Here is an 18,046-nt window from a genome sequence, read left to right as displayed (position 1 = left end):
GCGTGGAAAGGGAGCAAAAGCGGGGCTGGCTCGTTTCCCTGCTGACCAACCGTTGAGCTGGCAGATTCAAACGTCGAGGCGGGAGGGGGGGGTGCCGTGAGAGAAAAGCGGTAGGTGTTGGAGACAGGGAGAGATTTAAAGGAGCAATTCCCCCCCCCCCCGTTTGCTGGTCTTCAAAAAGGTCCCTTTTACTGGGCAGGAGTCTGCGCGCGTCTGTTTCCCGCCCCCCTCACCGATTTATTGCTCCTGCCCGTAGGGAGAGGGGCTGTAAATACGTGTTAGCGAGCGGTCGTGTGGAAGAAGGCAGAGAAGTTGCAGGTACTCTAGACTCCCCGAGCGTGACAACGGTAAGGCTCCTTTTTGTCTTCTGCACCTTTCAGGTTTTTCTTTAAAACGTGGGGAGGGCAAGTTTTGGAAAGCCTTAATAGTGGTTGTTCATCATCATCAGTTCTTTTTAGGGTAGCATCTTAAAAAGCAGAGACATCACCTTGCCAAAAAGCCCCTATAGTTAAAGCTATGGTTTTCCCAGTCGGGATGTATGGAAGTGAGAGCTGGACCATAAAGAAGGCTGATCGCCAAAGAATTGATGCTTTTGAATTATGATGCTGGAGGAGACTCTTGAGAGTCCCATGGACTGCAAGAAGATCAAACCGATCCATTCTTAAGGAAATCAGCCCTGAGTGCTCACTGGAAGGACAGATCCTGAAGCTGAGGCTCCAATACTTTGGCCACCTCATGAGAAGAGAAGAGAAGACTCCCTGGAAAAGACCCTGATGTTGGGAAAGATGGAGGCCACAAGGAGAAGGGGACGACAGAGGATGAGATGGTTGGATAGTGTTCTCGAAGCTACCAGCATGAGTTTGACCAAACTGCGGGAGGCAGTGGAAGACAGGAGTGCCTGGTGTGCTCTGGTCCATGGAGTCACGAAGAGTCGGACATGACTAAACGACTAAACAACAATTCTCCCAAGGTGGATGCAATGCAGCAATACAGTGGTACCTCAGGTTAAGTACTTAATTCGTTCTGGAGGTCCTTTCTTAACCTGAAACTGTTCTTAACCTGAAGCACCAATTTAGCTAATGGGGCCTCCTGCTGCTGCCGCGCCGCCGGAGCCCGATTTCTGTTCTTATCCTGAAGCACTATTTCTGGGTTAGCGGAGTGTGTAACCTGAAGCGTATGTAACCTGCGGCGTATGTAACCTGAGGTACCACTGTAAAATACACCATTAAGCATTCTAAGGTGTAAAGTGTGGTAATATAGATATGGAGTTTAGCAACATTAAAATAACAGCAGCATGTAAAACGGTTCTTTTTATATGACAACTGGAAAGCGTGTTCTTGGATAGTGAGGTTACTAGGGGAGAGTTATCTTCAAACACCATTAGGGAGCTTCCAAAGCATCTGGCTGGCTCTAGTATGCTGGACTGAAGAGGCCTTGGCTGGATCCACATTTTTAAGGATTTATAAAATGCTTAACATGAAATATAAAAACAAAATTGCAAAGCATATCAAAAGTCATTCGTGGTAGATTGTATTGGCCATGGGCTAAAGTAATAATTAGCTGGAGGAAGGCCTGAGTAAAAAACAGAGGTTTGAGTAGATGTCCAAAGCACAGGGCAATAGGTGCCTGTCTAATCAAGGAGGGGCGAGATTTTAATAATATTTGTACAACCATACTGAAGGCCTTGTCAGTAGCTGCACGCTGAGCACTTCCATCTTTTGAGCGTGGAGATATAGCGGTCAAGGTGATCTACAAAAAAGCCTGGACCTGAGTTGTCTAGGACCTTATAAAAAAGTTCAGTCTTGCAGTGCAGTGCCTACTCAGAAGAAAATTGGTTTCAGTGGATCTTACTCTCAGGAAACTGAGAAGTTCTCAAGGACCACCTCTGCCCATATGAGAGGTTTGGAGGGTAGCAGCATGAGAACGGGTCTTTTCAACTGTGGTTTCCTGCTAGTGAAATGCGCTTTCCAGGGAGGCTCACCCGGCACCTTTATTAAATACCTTCAGGTGTCAGGCAAAAACGTTTCTCCATAACCTGGCCTTTGGCTATTGTCTTTTAATTGTGCTTGTATGTAAAATACATAACATGTTTTTTATGTTCTTGTTTTGTATTTTTATGTTGTGAATCGCCCTCTGAAGGGTGGTATACAAATATAATAACTAATAATAAAATAATATTTGAATCTGTTTAATTAAATAATCACTGCCATTTATTCTTTATAGAAGGGCTAAAAGTACTGAGCAAAGTTAAAATGCACAGTCCCTGGCCTAAGGCTCACAAATTAGAATGCAGTTGTATAGCTTAGATTGGCTACAATATTCCATGCTTTATTCTGTAATAACATCATTTGTATATGGCATAGTAAAAGAGGCAACAAAACACACTAGCAAGCTGTAGCTACAGCTGGTTGCTTTTTGAGGAAGATATTCTTTGAATTATTAGGGTGATGGCTTTTCATAAAATTCTCATAAAAAGTGTTCTTTGGTACTTTATTTCAAAGGGAATGGAATTTCACTTCAACTTGAATACAAAAATTATAGTTATCAGTAATAATAACACAAACAAACACAAAACTGTCGCATTTCTTATGCACTGAAAAGTCTCAGAAATGTCAGACATTTGTGGGTGTTGTATCAGTGGTAGCTAATGACAACACACACTATCCAGCAGTGTATGTGACACAAATTTATTCTGCTGCAGGTGTTCCTTGGATTAAACTGATTGTGAGGAAAGTTTCTTGCAAAACAACCAAATTTCCCAATGCTGAGCTGTTAAAACTTTATTTTTTTTTTTTATTATTATTATTATTATTATTATTATTATTACTACTACTACTACTCTTCTGTGGCTTGTGTTCTGCCTATTTGTTGAAAAGTTGCTCTGTATTCTTTCTGCAAATTATGCCAATAGCAATAAAAACCTGCTGCGTTGTCTAGGGTTTTCCTTCACTATGGACACCAGCGGCATGTTCTTCAACAAACTGCGAACCTTAGCGGTCACTGTGGAAAAAGAGGCCGAGCAGCTGAAGCAGATTTTTCAGAGTGAGGACACAGGTAAGGAAGACCCATGAAACTAAAATAAAAAATACATGTTATTTTATTATTTATTGTATTTTACATAGTATTCTATGGAATTCAAATTGTAGTACAATAAAATATAAGAACAGTGGTGCCTCGCAAGACGAAATTAATTCGTTCCGCAAGTCTCTTCGTCTTGCGGTTTTTTCGTCTTGCGATGCACGGTTTCCCATAGGAATGCATTGAAAATCAATTAATGCGTTCCTAGGGAAACCGCCTTCAGACCAGGTCCGGGGACAGACTGTACCCGGACCTCTTCTGAAGGCTGGGGGGCGGGGACAAGGGCTTTTCTTCCCACCCCCAGCATTTTAAAAAACCCTGGGACAGCGGAGGACTTCTCCGCTGTCCGGGCGATCTTAAAATGCTGGCGGGCGGCATTTTAAAATCGCCCCGGGACAGCGGAGGACTTCTCCGCTGTCCGGGGCGATTTAAAAGCCCCTGAGAAGGCAGGCAGGGGGGACAAAGCATCCCCGCCCGCCTTCAGAAGGTGTTCCCGCCCCCCCCCGCCCGGCTTCGCAGCAGCGCTACGAAGCCCGCGGCTAGGGCAAGTGTTCCCGCCCCCCCCCCCCGCTTCGGAGCAGCGTTCCGAAGCGGGGTGGCTGGGGCAGGTGTTCCCGCCCCCCGCCCGGCTTCGCAGCAGCGCTACGAAGCCCGGCAGCTGGGGCAGGTGTTCCCGCCCCCTCCACCCCGCTTCGGAGCAGCGTTCCGAAGCGGGGTGGCTGGGGCAGGTGTTCCCGCCCCCCGCCCGGCTTCGCAGCAGCGCTACGAAGCCCGCGGCTGGGGCAAGTGTTCCCGCCCCCCCACCCCGCTTCGGAGCACCGGGAGAAGCGATCTCCCCGCAGCCCCTTGCTTCAAAAGAGGTCCGGGGGCAGACCTCTTTTGAAGCAAGGGGCGGTGGGGAGAAGCGATCTCCCCGCCGCCCCTTGCTTCAAAAGAGAAGACCCGCTGTCCCCGGGGCAAGCTTCGTTTTGCGAAGCAAGCCCATAGGGAAATTCGTCTTGCGAGGCAACTCGAAAACGAAAAAACCTTTCGTTTTGCGAGTTTTTCGTCTCGCGAGGCGTTCGTCTTGCGGGGTACCACTGAAATAAAATTGTAATTAAAAATCATACAGCATCTAGCACAGTGCATTGCTACAATGAGGTGGAAAATGGTCCAGCAAGACCATTAGTGGTTTTTTCAAAGTGTCCGTAGGAAAAATAGTTTGGGAACTGCTGTCCTGCAGAATACCTTAAAGATACTGAATTGTGTTTTCTTTCTAAATCCATTTTCATTTAAAAACATGGCTTGAAGAGTTTGAAGAAGATTCACCAATGAGGTACTTACACGAACTGTTCTCTGAAGTCAGAACACTAAAGGTACTTTTGATCCATTCTCTACAACCCCTGCCCCACCTTTTAAAACTCTTGCTGTAATTTCACTGGTTATGTATTAGGTATGCCAAGTTCTAATTCACTGAAATTCTAAAGAAAGAGCTAGCCAGCATTAGTTCTAGTCCTACCCGGTATGACTCAAACCAATGGCTTCAAGTTACAAGAAAGGAGATTTCCAGCTAAACATCAGGAAGAAGTTTCTGACAGTAAGAGCTGTTTGACAGTGGAAGGGACTGATCTCTCCTTCCTTGGAGGTTTTTAAGCAGAGGCTGGATGGCCATCTGTCATGGATGCTTTAGTTGATTCCTGCATTGCGGGGAGTTGGACTTGATGATCCTTGGAATCCCTTCCAACTCTACAATTCTCTGATTCTATGCACTCTGAAATAAAGGACTAAATGTAAGCATGAAGATAAGTCCTGTTTGGTAGTGAATGTTTTACATTTATGTATTTATGAAGTAAGTCACATTAGTAGTGAGGGGTAGCGTTTGTTTGTTTTCTTCCTGTGTGTTAGCTATGATCCTAAATATGCAGGAAAATTAAAACACTTCTGTTAAGCTTGCGCCAAATTATCCATCAGTGATATACAATGTTGGCTCTAATCCTCCAAAAGCATGTGGAGGAATACCGTATTTTTCGCTCTACAAGACGCACTTTTTCCCTCCTAAAAAGTATGAGGAAATATGTGTGCGTCTTATGGAGCGAATACAGCCTGCGCAGCTATCCCAGAGGCCAGAACAGTGAGAGGGATCACTGCGCAGCAATTCCTCCTGCTGTTCTGGCTTCTGGGATTCAGAATTATTTTTTTCTTGTTTTCCTCCTCCAAAAACTAGATGCGTCTTATGGTCTGGTGCGTCTTATAGAGCGAAAAATACAGTATATCATTTATATTTTGTAGAAGAATTGTTTCCCTTCATTTAAAAAAAAGAACCTTTGTTGCTGCTTTTGTTGGCAATAATAAAAAACTGATGTCATAATCCTGTCATACTGCTTGCTGACCTATACAAACTTCAGTATTGTCTAAAGATAAACTTTTTTTTTAATTGAAGAGTGATGCTGATAATACTCTTTGTAAGAGTTCTTCAGAAAGAGATGCTACATATTATTTCTTGAAAGCCACTAAAGTTTTGATGAAACGAACTTCAACAGATCTTGGGAAAATAAGAGACTTCTTCCAGAAATATGGCTACAAACCCAATGTTGGCGAGGATGCAGGTAACTCTGAATATATTCCATATTTCACTTATCGCTGTATGTGCATTTTTAAAATTAAATAACATATTGGGTGTTTTTACAGAATGCAATAGAAGCTTTCCGCTTGGAAATTGCTAATACTTTTGTTGCATACTCACTCCAGTCATCCTCCTTTTTTATTCTAATGTAAAATGTGCTTATAATCCTTTTAATTAAAAGCTCTGACTTATGTAACTGCTATATGCCTCTAAGTACTGAAGCTGTGGAAGCTATATGCTTTAATGTAATTCTTTAATATACTTCCCAGGCTTCTGCCCACGTATCGCTTGCTGTGTTAAGATTTGCATAATGAACCTTCCATCCAGTTGCAGATACTGCCCACATTGAATTGCTTTCAGTGGTGTTTGCATTCAAGTGTACATCCATATTCTGGTATAGCTAGTCAGGTTTAGTTTTCTTTCTTTTTTTAAGCTGCATTTGAACGGTAGAGTTCCTTGTTTCCTAACTATGCTTACGAGCTCTGGAGTATATTATGTACCTCCTCACTGCTATTTCTTCCTATTATCCATGAAATTCCACTCCTCTTCCATTGTTTGCTATACCATTATTAAATAGAATATATCAATCCTCACAATGGTATATTATTATTATTAGTAACTAGGCTTTCTTATAATTTCTCTTATAATGAGTTTGAACTAGGATTTTAATTGAGTTTGCAAAGCTTGACTACAAGAGAACAGGGTGGATAAAAATAAATGATTTTCTTTAAAAAAACTGATTTTTTAAAATTTAAATCAGATTTTTTAAAATTAAATGCTTTTGGAGAAAAAAAATCATTCTAAAGATAGTTTTCTATTTAAGTTATAGTCCAAAGGCTATTCATCAGAAAATAAGGATTTGTTTTAAGTTTTTCATGTGTGCTAAAACTCAGTCTAAGATTTATTTATTTTTAATTGTTTAACCACATCAGTTAACAAACCATGGATACATATGCTATAATGTTATTGTTTCAGTTAAATAAATTGTTTAAATTGTTATTAAGGAAATGATTATTTTTCTCCTTCCAATAAAGTACAGCAGAAAAGTTGTCCAAATATAAACAGTTAACTTATTAAACCTCACAATGATTTCATAACTATCTGTCTATGTATTTCTAATAGTATAACCAAATCAGTAATTTTTGTTGTAACTGTAAAAACTACTCTGAAAATTTATTATCCCAAAAATGAAACCTTCATCTGGTTGTAAATATTAAGATAATACCTGCAAGAATTAGTCTTTTTGTAAAAAAGAAAAAGGAAAAAGATTATTTAAATCAAGTCTTGCTGACTAGTGATTTAAATTTATTTGATTTAAAACAAATCCACCCTACAAGAGAATCTGCTAAATATTAAACCATAACCATGTATTAACAACGGAAATTCAGCTATTTCACTATACTGTGCTCCTTCAATTGAGAGATCAGAAATGTGGAAATGGCTATGAGCCATTCAGTCTTTTTAAAAAGTTGGTTATTTTTGAAACTAAGCAGTTTATCTTTTTAATAAAGCAAAACAGGATGAAGCTGAAATTAACCCTGAGTCTACATCTGCTGAAGAAGAGCCCAAAATCCTTGATTTTCCTGAACAATCATCTGCACATCATGCTCTTCTGCAAATTCCACAGCTTTCAGATTTTGGCCTTTCAAAATATGCTCTCCCAAGTACTTCAGGCACCTTGCATAATCAGCCCACATATGCACAGAAGGAGGAACCGAGAGTGGATTATTCTGAGCGTTTATCACCCAAGGCAGAACAGTTTCGTATCTATGGGTATAAAATGGGTTTGAATGATGATACCACAAGTTTAGTGGTAGATCAAACTATCTTCCTACTCAATCCCAAAAACAGTAGGTAAGTGACATCCTTTGAGAGTTCCAAAAATACATGGGTTCTCATTTCTGTCTAATGACACATTCCATCCTTGAGGTGATCGGCCAGCAGATTTGCAGATTTTGTGTGCACACAAATATTTAGTGGGAGGAGGGTGAGACTTGCTGCTAACCTCTAATGGCACCATCATTTTAGAGCAGTAGTCTTCAACCTTTTCTGACTCAGAACGGCACCCCCCTCCCCGTTTTAACCCAAGTATGCACTTGGAGACTCATTTCTTTAAAACCATGTTTATAGGGTGCTGGTACTGCTGTTGCAATCTCTTGAATCAGGCTGCGCCCAAGTAGTGGGTTCTGACCCCCCAGCTGGAAGACCAATTAACCATTTACTCTTTTTTTGAGATTTTTAAATTCTGCCTTTTGTACAAAACACTTTCAGCTAATGCTTTCCAGTTGTTGTTGTTTTTTTAAAAAAAGAAAATGCACAAAATAACTCCATCCCCTCCCGGATGCCATCAGTAATAACCTAGCACTGGGGAGAAGAAAAGCAAGCCCCCATCTCCCCATCCAACCTGGACATACATACACCTCTGTGATGGGACTGAGAGTTGAACTATCAGAAAAGATGGCCGCAAGTGCGGGTGACGGATCTGTGTTGAAGTCATGAAAGAGGGAGAGTAGAGAAGGGCATCTCCTTGAGCGTCCTTAATAAACTGCAGTCTCCCAAATATTTGAGTGCATGTACTTTGTAAAGTTCCCTTCCAAGAGGCTTACGGTCTATAATTCAACACAGGAGGAATGGGATGGGAATGGAGATAAACGGGGTAAACAGGGAAAATGTGTCTATTTTATTTTACTTGTGCTTAGGTTTGTTCTCCTCTGCCCATTCACAATTACTGAAAAGAGAAGGGAGTTGATGAGGGAAAGGCACAGACGTGTCAATATGAACTTCCTTTTCACCAACTGACTGTAGAGAAGTTCTCTAGCCATAGTTTTTGCCACAGCACTCAGTGCATAGGGCTTTGGGATCATAAACACAGTTTCCCTTCTTTTCTAGAATTAGGCACTCTCTTATATGATGTGACTATATTTTTGTCTTATCCTTAGGCAAGCTAATAATAAACCGAGTGAATCTGCAGTGGAATTGGAATCAAACAAGAACCTAGCTACACCTAAGCAAAAGAACAAATTTTGTGGTAAGCCCTGTGTATTCAAATTAGGCTAGTGATTTCTTTTCCATAAGGAACCATTCAAATACCCTAGGCTTGTAACTAAAGAGATTCCAGAGTATAGGGTCTGAAGGCATGTGAGGCTGCTACCTAGCTGGACCTTGGCAGATCTCATGGGAACACGTGTGCCATGGGGGTCTGTGAGCTAGAAGAAATGTAATGAAAGTAAAGAGTTATCCAAAGGGAGCCTGTGGAGGCCTGGTTTCAGGGATACTCCAGGCTCTCTTAACCAGTTTTCTTTAAAAAGAAGTAATAGTCTTTCTTGTGTGAGCCTTTGCATATTTACTCAGAAGTCAGTCTCATTGTAATAGAGCTTATTCCCTGGAAATTGTGTTTAGAATTGCAGCCTAATAAGTAAATCTGTTCTTCCAGTGTTTTGACCAATCGGTACAAAGAAAATAACTGGGAAACACATTTATTTAGAAATTGAATAAAAATATTTTTAATTGATAGTTCATACAGTTGAATAACTTACAACATCTTGGGCTATCCAAATATAGGTTGAAGCTGTTCTGCACCCCCTGCCCTTAAAAACCTTTATATACTGCCTTTCTGTCTAGAAAAAGGTTCAAGGCAGCTCACAAGTTTCATAAAAACAGTTTAAGAAAAACAAAGAACAGGCAGAATGAAAGCTGAAATAAAATCTAGTAAGCAGCTCCAATTTAAAGCCAGGAGCAAAACAATTGCTTATTCAACACACCTAAAGGCTGCTGGAATGAAAAATGTCTTTGACTTCATTCGGGAAGGGGGTAGGTTCTGGAGCCTAGAGGCAACCAGCTACACGATATACCACCATCAGTTGAACATCAGATGGTGGGACAAGCAGGAGGGTGGCCCTAGTTGATATTGAAGGAGGCGGCAGCCCTTTGGATAATTTGTTCTCAAGGCGGGCACCATGTTGGCTGCCCCGGCCTAAGGTCATATCCAGTACATTGAATTTGGCCTGGAAATGGACCAGAAACCATGGAAGTGGGTATGAACTGAGAGAGTGATGACAATTTATCCTGATAAGGAGTTTCAGAATTTGGGAAAACTTGTTTCTGGCAATCTGATTGCATTATCTGAAAGTAACTGTTCAGATGCATATATCAAATTCTGCTATGCAGAAAGGCAAAAAGCTTGCATTCACCAGTGATGGAAGTTTCTATTGCATTCAGATATAAATCACTTGGGACGCGGGTGGCGCTGTGGGTAAAAGCCTCAGCACCTAGGGCTTGCCGATTGAAAGGTCGGCGGTTCGAATCCCCGCGGTGGGGTGCGCTCCCGTTGCTCGGTCCCAGCGCCTGCCAACCTAGCAGTTTGAAAGCACCCCCAGGTGCAAGTAGATAAATAGGGACCGCTTTCTAGCGGGAAGGTAAACGGCGTTTCCGTGTGCGGCTGTGGCTCGCCAGAGCAGCGATGTCACGCTGGCCACGTGACCCGGAAGTGTCTCTGGACAGCGCTGGCCCCCGGCCTCTTGAGTGAGATGGGCGCACAACCCCAGAGTCTGTCAAGACTGGCCCGTACGGGCAGGGGTACCTTTACCTTTTATAAATCACTGGGTCCAGTGAGAACTCTTCATTCATAGAAGTGTGGTCCTCAGTTCTGCATTTTCATCCTTTTACGCCTGAATGAATTTGTAGACTCACTATCCGTGTGAAATTGCCAATCATATACTGTGTTTTCAGATGATGATTACATGGCTTCACCCGCTGCACCCGAGTTTTGCACACCTGGCTTGAAGATTCCCAGCAGAAAGGATGCCATATCCCCAGAGAGTAATAAATTGGATGCCTCTAATCATATGACAGAAACGTCTCTTCCAGATACAGAGTCTCTGATAACAAAACCTAAAGTAAGCACTGAGTTTTTATTTTGTAAATGAAATGGGTCTCTTAATGGGACTTCTGCACCGTGCTGTACTCATAGGAAAGGCTTTTAACAATGAAGATCTTCAAAGGATGTCTTAACTGCATGATTTTTAAAATTAAAAAAAATTGTCCTTGTATTTCATTATCTGAACATTGCAAATCTTTGGGGTTTTTTCCTTACAGCAAACATGTGTCCCAAATAATACAGTTGTTGGATACGGCACTGTTCCACCTGTCCCTCATTCAGACAAGTATCTGGAGTGTCTTGAACCACCTTCAGCAGCACTGGATAGGCTTGAAGAACTGCCACCTCCAGAAATATCAGATTACAGTAGCCTGTTCAGTTCTCCTCCTCCTCCTCCTGAAATAACCGTGATTCCAAGGCAGATTTCTCAGGTGAACAAGTTAAACCTTCCTGCTGCTAATGCCGATTTTGACATTTTTGCCAGCAAATTGTTTTCCTTGTGCATGGAAAGTATAAAACTTGGAAAGGTCCACGCTTCTCTAACATCATCTACTTAATTATTATTATTTTTTGTTACAGATCTTGTCAAAATACAATCCAAAGGTAGAAGCATACAGATCACTGGAAAAGGGGACTAGTGTAGGAATTGCTACAGAGTTTGAAAAACAGCCTGTTCTTGATACCGGGAACAAAGAAAACAGGTGAGATTTGAGCATGAGGTATCCCACACACACCCCTGGCTTTTCCAGACACTCGGTGGAAGTAGCATTGTACTATGTGCAGGCATATGAGGCACTCGCTGCCCCTTGCAAAGGCCTGGAATTAGTAGGTAGATTTGTGGCATGGTGTCCAAAGAACAGGACCCCTACTCATCCCTGCCTCTTGCTGTATAAGTGGGTTTGCACCCAGCCACAATTCCAACCCACCACATGGCATCAATGAAAGCTAGCTGCCTGGGAACTCTCCTGCAACCAGTCATAGTTCTTGGAAACACTGTGTGGATCTGGAGCTACTGCCAATATCTTGTTGAAGTTATAAGATTCAGTATATATTAAGAATAGCTCTGGATCAGGCCAGTGGCCTGTCTAGCCCAGCATCCTGTTCCCACAGTGGTCAACCAGATGCCTATGGGGAAGCCCAAAAGCAGGATTTGAGCATAATAGCACTCTTCTGACTTGAGATTCCTTGCTGCTGGCATTCAGAGGCAAACTGCGGCTGACACTGGAAGTAGAACATAGCCACCAAGAGCCTTATCAGTGTCTAATAGAAAGGAGGACAGACTGAAAGGTGGGATTGGGCTAATTGAAAATCCCATTACTCAAATCAGCTCTCGTTGCCTGGGCATGACCCAGGTTTATTGGAGGAAAAGGTGAACAGGAGTTCAAAGACTGGTAAAGAAGGAATGCAATGTGTTTCCACTTTCAGACTTAGCAGTTCAATACAAGAGTGAATTTTTAGACATTTAAAAAACAAAACAAAAAACAAGATGGCTGTCCTTTAGTCAAGACCCCTATGAAATGAATACAAATGGGCATGTTTCAATGGAAGTCACTTGAACGTAGTGCCAATATTATAATTTAACTGCTTTGTTTGTTTTTTGATTACATTTGCAGAAAGTAATATGGATGAAGGCTATGACTTGGCTTTTTAGAGGCTGCTATAATGAAGATTGTCCAGCAAACTCCATGGGAAAATATCAGAATATTTATTTCTAACCGTTTGGCAACCAGTTTAACTAAAACTATAGTCTCTTCTTTCATTTCCCCAGAGACCCCCAAATACATTATGAAAACCTGTATCTCCATGCTAATGGAAGTTAGGACTGCATTTATTAAATATTTGTTTAAATTCTGCTTGTGAGCTGATACGTAAGGATTGTAGAAGCGAGGGGGAAACAGTTAAGAGTGGCCTACTCTGCTGCCCTGCTCTTAAACTAATTTGATCTTTGAATCCACCCTCCCCCTGCCCGCAAATTTTCTGCATATTTTTAGGACTGCAGGAGTTGCCATTGTGGTTTTTTTAATTTGATATTTTTTTTAGATGGAACATTCAGGATTGTAAGTGTTCATACTTAACCATGGTCTGTTACCGGTGTTTCAACATAGTATTAAGAAGGCATCCACATATGTGCTGTAGAGGGGACCCTGGAGCAGATTTGAGAGGCTGCAGAAGTCCCACTGTACAATACCCCATATTTTTGTTATGGGCAAAACCCCCACTAACGTTCCAACTAAAGCAATCCTGTTCTATCATGATTGAGAATGTTTTCAATTTTATAGCAAGCAATTCATGAGAGAATCACATCTTCAGTCTATAGCATGTGATGTAATGTCTAGACAAAAGGGCAGGTGGGCAATCAAGCAACAGTAAAACTTCCAGCTTTTGTTTTTGATAGCAACTGCTATCATTGTCATGAAACACATTTTACAAAGCTATGTCACTGCTTTTATTTTTACAAGTTTTAAAAAATAAAATTATTTAACAAGAACTTAATTATATCAAGACAGTCATACAGCTGTGGAAACAATGGATAACCTTGCTGTGGAAGATTTTTTAGAAATTCCCATTTTTAAGGATGTAACTTCCAGTTGAAGCAACAATGGCATTTTAAATTGGGAATACGTTAAGTGGTTCAAATCCTTTCGTAGTCAAATACAGTCAAAACCAGAAGCAAAAATAGTAGCCCTCCTGGTCGCACTTACACATCAGTGAATAAAATAGGGTGTAATATTACAGGTGTTAAGCTGCCATGATTTCCTTCTATTATGACCAATTTCAGGATGCTTTTCAACAAACCTTGACACTTCTGTCCATCTGATAGTGTAAGTCCTACTACAGCTGTATTAGGGTGAATATTTTTGCACAATGAATATGCAATTATTGAGCACAGATGTTGCGCTCACCGCATTGGCAATCCCATCATCTACACCCAATACTTTGTACCTGGGAAAATGCAGCTCTCCCAGATTGCGTTGTAGACTCTGATTTCTGACAAAATAGGTACTTTATGGATGTTCAAAAAGTAACCCGATTTCTTAAAAGGCAATCTTACAGTGCGCTTATGAAATACCTCTCATTTAATCTTTCCACACTACAGGCTGGCCTTACAATATATACGGTTTCAAATACCTCAAGACTGCTTGTGGTGTTTTAGCCAAACATTACACACTTTAAGAAACACTGCAGTGTCTGGTTTTCAGCTATTCAGAAAAAGAAAACCTAGCAGAGAGCACCCTTCTAAAAATATACAGTAACATAATTTCAGTATTTCTACAGCTTAACAGGTTTTCTAGTATTTTCACTTTGCATTAAAAAAAAACCAAGCCGTTTGTAATCTGTATGACCATGTAGTGTTGGTCATTAGAAGAAAGCAAAATATTAATAAGGTCTCATGCGACCTGATGGAGGCGGTGCTCGATTTGGGGGAGTAATTGCTATGTCCAGGTAATCCCCTATCTGGAACTTCTGAGACTGCAGAGTCATGGAATCATCTGTGCCCTTTCTGCCTGACATTGTACTGCCAATCTCTTTCACCCTGTAAAAAGAAAATAAGACCAAAATATGAACATGAGCCATATCTTTGTTCCACCTAGTCAAGTACTGTCTCCTGTGATCAGCAGCAGTGGGTTTGGTAGCTTTAAATTAGACACACTTAGAAAAGTGCAGATATAAGTAAAGGTGACTGCCAACTTACATGGGGATAAAACCAAAACCACACAAAATGTGTTTACGTTGTGAGTTACCTGTACTTATATGCCCTTTTGCAACAGCCTAGGAAGGCATTCCTCAGACTGCGGAAAGGGAGGGACCTAATTACATAATAAACTTCCCATTTACAGCCTAGGTGTTCAGATTACAGCATATATGGGCACTTACTAATACATGTTTTAAGATTTTAGAAGCTAATGCACAATTTCCAGTGTATTATAATTCCTATGAAGAATTTCATTAGAACTTTTCAGATTTTGCTACAATTTGCATCTACTGACTCCACTGACAATTACCTGTAACCAGGCCTTTTAAGATCTGTGAAGACTATTGCAAAGTTAAAATGTGTGCCCTTTTTCCTTGCTTCTGGGTAGACTTCTTTCACTAAACTTGTCAGTTCTTTTAGAGTTGCATCCATCCTGGAAGAAAAGCAGCATTATAAGTCATATAGTATTTTAACATTGTGATATTAAGTCAAAACTCTTAAGAGGTCAGTGAACTGCATCAAGAACTACATCTCATTTTAGAGATTTCACAAAGGATTAGTCTGAGTTTATTTTATATAGGACAAAGAACTATTAGACTATGGCTATGCCATAACCTAAAATCCAGAATGAGTGTCTTGTTGTTCAACTGCTCTTTGTCGATTTGTAGAACACTCATGCAGAAATCAACAGCATTAGGAGCAAGAAACATAACTGTAATTTTGCATCTTGGTCACATTCCAATTTGGACCAGGGCATTTGCTGGATGAGAAGTGCCGTATGAGACACTCCTCCTGACCCAGCAAGCACTCTGGGCTAAAAAATAGGCTGCACTGCATTCACAAAGGTGCTGTAGATACAAGTCTCCTCATTCAACAGATGGCCCATAAGAAATGGGAGGACAACCAAGAGACCTTACATCATTGTTCCACAGGAAAAAAGCAGTACTGGGAAGTTTTTTTCCCAACTGGCTGGTACAATGGTACCTCGGAATGCGAACAGGATCTGTTCCGGAGCCCCATTCGCATCCTGAACGGAACGTAAGACGAAACAGTGCGTCTGCACGTGCCGCATTTTGCCACTTCCGCGCATGGCGCCACTTTGAGCGTCTGCGCATGCGTGAACGGCGAAACCCAGAAGTAACGCACTCCGTTACTTTTGGGTTGCCATGGAGCGCAACTCAAACGTGCTCAACCCGAGGTATGACTGTATTTGTCAGTGACAAGGACTGCAGAAAACAAAGAGTAAGTGCTGGATGCATTCCACAAGTGCCCTACTCCAGACTGTCTAAAAGAAGAGGTGGGAGAGATTCTGGGCCTTCTGAGGCAAAAATATCAAAGCTTCACCAGTTGATGTTTGGCCTTTCATCTAGCAATGAAAAAAGCAGCCTCTGTCCAGTGGAGGGGTGTGTGGCAACCCACCTTCAGTTACCACACCAAAATTGCTACAAGTGGAGAAGTGCAGCTCAGACTGCTGCCACTCACCAGGTATAGATCTGCAGTTCACTGGAAGGTACGTTTCCACGGGCAAACTCATCCATTCGGTGATGGCGCCCATTATTGGTGGTGAAGACCCTCAGAAGGAGGGGGCAGGTCTGTAAGGCAAAGAAGAGACCACCATTCACTTGCTGCAAAGCAAGCAATGAATGACAACAAACCCAACTAACTTAGATCACATACAAGAATTGTTTTGTTTTCAACCTACATTTTTATACACTTTTAAATTCTTTCTTATGACCAAGTCCTTAATGTAAGACAAATGTAAAGACTATCCTTTAATCAATACTTACAGCTAAAATTATCAAAGGGGGAAAATATTTCAAGAGCTAAGATTAAATTTGAGATTGTTAAGTACTCTTAAAAAATAATTTCTAAAATTTAATTGCATTTTTCTTTTAATTTTGATAACCAAAAGCCAACACCTTATATACATTAAAATGGAGCAGGGATCTGTTTAATCTATGATAAACCATTTTGAGGAATTTTTTTTACAATGAAGAAGTGTATAAATGTTATGAAATAAATAATAACAAAACTTGCCCTTTCTGTAACATTTGTTATTATTTATTTCATAAACTTTATATACCATTTGACTAAGAAACCTCAAGGCACTTTAGTGGAACCTTTTTAAAATCTAGAGGTACTTGGAATTTTCTTCATATGTAACGGACTTGTGCTTGGGCTACAAAACACTGTAGGATGTAATTACAAAGTTTAGCAAAAACTGTGGCTAAATAAAGGTTAAGACTTTACTTAATTAACTGCTCAAAAGATGTTCCGATCAATTCACCTGCATAATATGTGAGTCGTTATTTTATGTCAATTCTCTTATAGTGTAATAGGCAGTGCTGCTGTTTTATGTCTTGATATTTCTTATTTACATTGTCTTCTGCATGCATATATCTTCTGTAGTATCATACCTTATGTACTTTTATTACTGTTTTGTATCTACATATTAAAAAAAAAAAATCTATTGCATCTTAGCTCTTTCCCATTAGACGTAATATCCCATAGATATAAAAGCAAGCCAAAGTGGAAAAACTGAAGCTTGCTATTGGAAGCCTGGGGCGGGGGGGGGGGGAGACCACTTGTGTGGACACACCCCTCCCCACTTTTTCCAACACCACAACTAATCTAAACGAGCGTTTCTTCAGCCATAAAATAGGACACACACACACGTAAACGGTATGGTTGAGAGAAAGGCATCTCTTAGTTCACCAATGCTAAACACTGAACGTCTGAGTAGGCCATCACGAAGAGTCTCCCAACAGGTGAACCAGCCCTCCCTGTGAAGCATACACATGCTGCTGCAAACGCGGGCGTGTAACGTGTGAACGCGCCCTCCCGCCTCTTCCCCCAGCTCCTCCCCACACCTTCTCACGATCGATAGGCTTCTCGGGCTCCTTCTTAATCTCCTCCTGAGTAACGCGAGACTCCACCGCCATCTTGCTGTCTGGTCGGAACGACCTCCGTGGAAGCGACCCAGCGAAGCGAAAGGGGAGAAGCGGCAGCCTCTGCGCCAAGGCTCCGGTTCCAACCCACAAGCCGCACCTTCCTCCCCGCCGCAAGTTCTCCCCCACCCCAAGAGCACTCTACCCGCCTCTTCAGGCTCTGCTGAAGCAAGATGGCGGCGCCCACGGGCGTCAAGCTTGCTTTTAGAACCGCGGCGGCGGCGGCGCAAGTTCTCGCGAGGTCTAAGAAACAAAACGTTGGGCTTCAGAGGCGAAGCTCCTTCGAAGTGGCCAATAAGGATTCGCTCCGCGATGGAGGCGCGGAGATCCTGGGCGGAGATTGGGGCGCGCGGGGCTGGGGGCGGGTCAAGAGTTGCGGTTGGGAGAACTGAAAAGAGAGGCTGGGGGCTGTTTGTGAGGCGTTCTGCCGCGGGAAACGCGGGCTTGGTGGGGACGCGTGTCTGGAGGTGCAGGTTCACACGTTCAACGCCCCCTTTGGCATTCGGACGCGCATTATACACCGAAAACATTTAGTAATTGAAAGCTTTCATTTTATATGCACTGCAAAGTGTACACACGCCCAATATATACCATCGTCGTTATAATTACTCTTTGTTACCCAGCCTTCACCCCAACGTCCCTGGGCAAGTTACAACAGTTAAAACGTGGTATGAAAAACAGTTTAAAACGACTTAAAATTACCGAAGTGAAGTGGGTCCTAAAAACACGCATCTGGAGTGTCAAGTACATGATTTGTAAGCCGCAGTGGTTTATAGACCGTCGGTCTTAGGATAGTGTCAGCCTATGAGTATATAAAGTTCCATGCGTCAAAACACCAGCTTTGATCG

General features: G+C 41.8%; 2 protein-coding genes across 3 annotated transcripts; one reads left to right on the top strand and one right to left on the bottom strand.

The window, feature by feature from the left end:
• Positions 1-6: 6 nt before the first annotated feature.
• Positions 7-12,409, top strand: SKA3 (spindle and kinetochore associated complex subunit 3). 2 transcript variants are annotated; one of them, XM_028726308.2, is made up of 11 exons: positions 95-110; positions 257-347; positions 2,938-3,054; positions 4,369-4,433; positions 5,498-5,663; positions 7,192-7,534; positions 8,620-8,708; positions 10,409-10,575; positions 10,775-10,987; positions 11,136-11,257; positions 12,170-12,409. In XM_028726308.2, the coding sequence occupies exons 3-11, from the start codon at positions 2,952-2,954 to the stop codon at positions 12,174-12,176; spliced, it is 1,275 nt and encodes a 424-aa protein (XP_028582141.2). In that variant the 5' UTR covers positions 95-110; positions 257-347; positions 2,938-2,951; the 3' UTR covers positions 12,177-12,409. The 2 variants fall into 2 exon arrangements, with proteins under 2 accessions (XP_028582142.2, XP_028582141.2); XM_028726309.2 differs by lacking the exon at positions 257-347 and having other exon boundaries at positions 7-110.
• Positions 12,410-12,988: 579 nt separating this feature from the next.
• SAP18 (Sin3A associated protein 18) lies at positions 12,989-17,344 on the bottom strand. Its single transcript, XM_028726311.2, has 4 exons — positions 17,121-17,344; positions 15,733-15,842; positions 14,561-14,683; positions 12,989-14,091 (listed from the first exon to the last, which is right to left on the bottom strand). The coding sequence occupies exons 1-4, from the start codon at positions 17,190-17,192 to the stop codon at positions 13,935-13,937; spliced, it is 462 nt and encodes a 153-aa protein (XP_028582144.1). The 5' UTR covers positions 17,193-17,344; the 3' UTR covers positions 12,989-13,934.
• Between the last annotated feature and the right edge of the window lie 702 nt (positions 17,345-18,046).

Source organism: Podarcis muralis, chromosome 4 (genome assembly GCF_964188315.1).
Source record: "Podarcis muralis chromosome 4, rPodMur119.hap1.1, whole genome shotgun sequence".
NCBI classification, from domain to species: Eukaryota; Metazoa; Chordata; class Lepidosauria; order Squamata; family Lacertidae; genus Podarcis; species Podarcis muralis.
Note: the sequence above shows the minus strand (reverse complement) of the source record. Positions and strands in the feature narration are given on the sequence as shown.

Bases quoted from the DNA above. Each gene is read 5' to 3' on its own strand.
- SKA3 (XM_028726309.2), top strand. From the start codon at position 2,952: ATGGACACCAGCGGCATGTTCTTCAACAAACTGCGAACCTTAGCGGTC. The intron at 4,434-5,497 runs GTACTTTTGATC...TTTTAATTGAAG, and splicing joins CTGAAGTCAGAACACTAAAG to AGTGATGCTGATAATACTCT. The intron at 10,576-10,774 runs GTAAGCACTGAG...TTTTCCTTACAG, and splicing joins CTCTGATAACAAAACCTAAA to CAAACATGTGTCCCAAATAA.
- SAP18 (XM_028726311.2), bottom strand. From the start codon at position 17,192: ATGGCGGTGGAGTCTCGCGTTACTCAGGAGGAGATTAAGAAGGAGCCC. The intron at 15,843-17,120 runs GTGTGGGGAGGA...TTTGCCTTACAG, and splicing joins AGCCTATCGATCGTGAGAAG to ACCTGCCCCCTCCTTCTGAG. The intron at 14,092-14,560 runs GTAATTGTCAGT...TTCTTTTTACAG, and splicing joins CTTAAAAGGCCTGGTTACAG to GGTGAAAGAGATTGGCAGTA.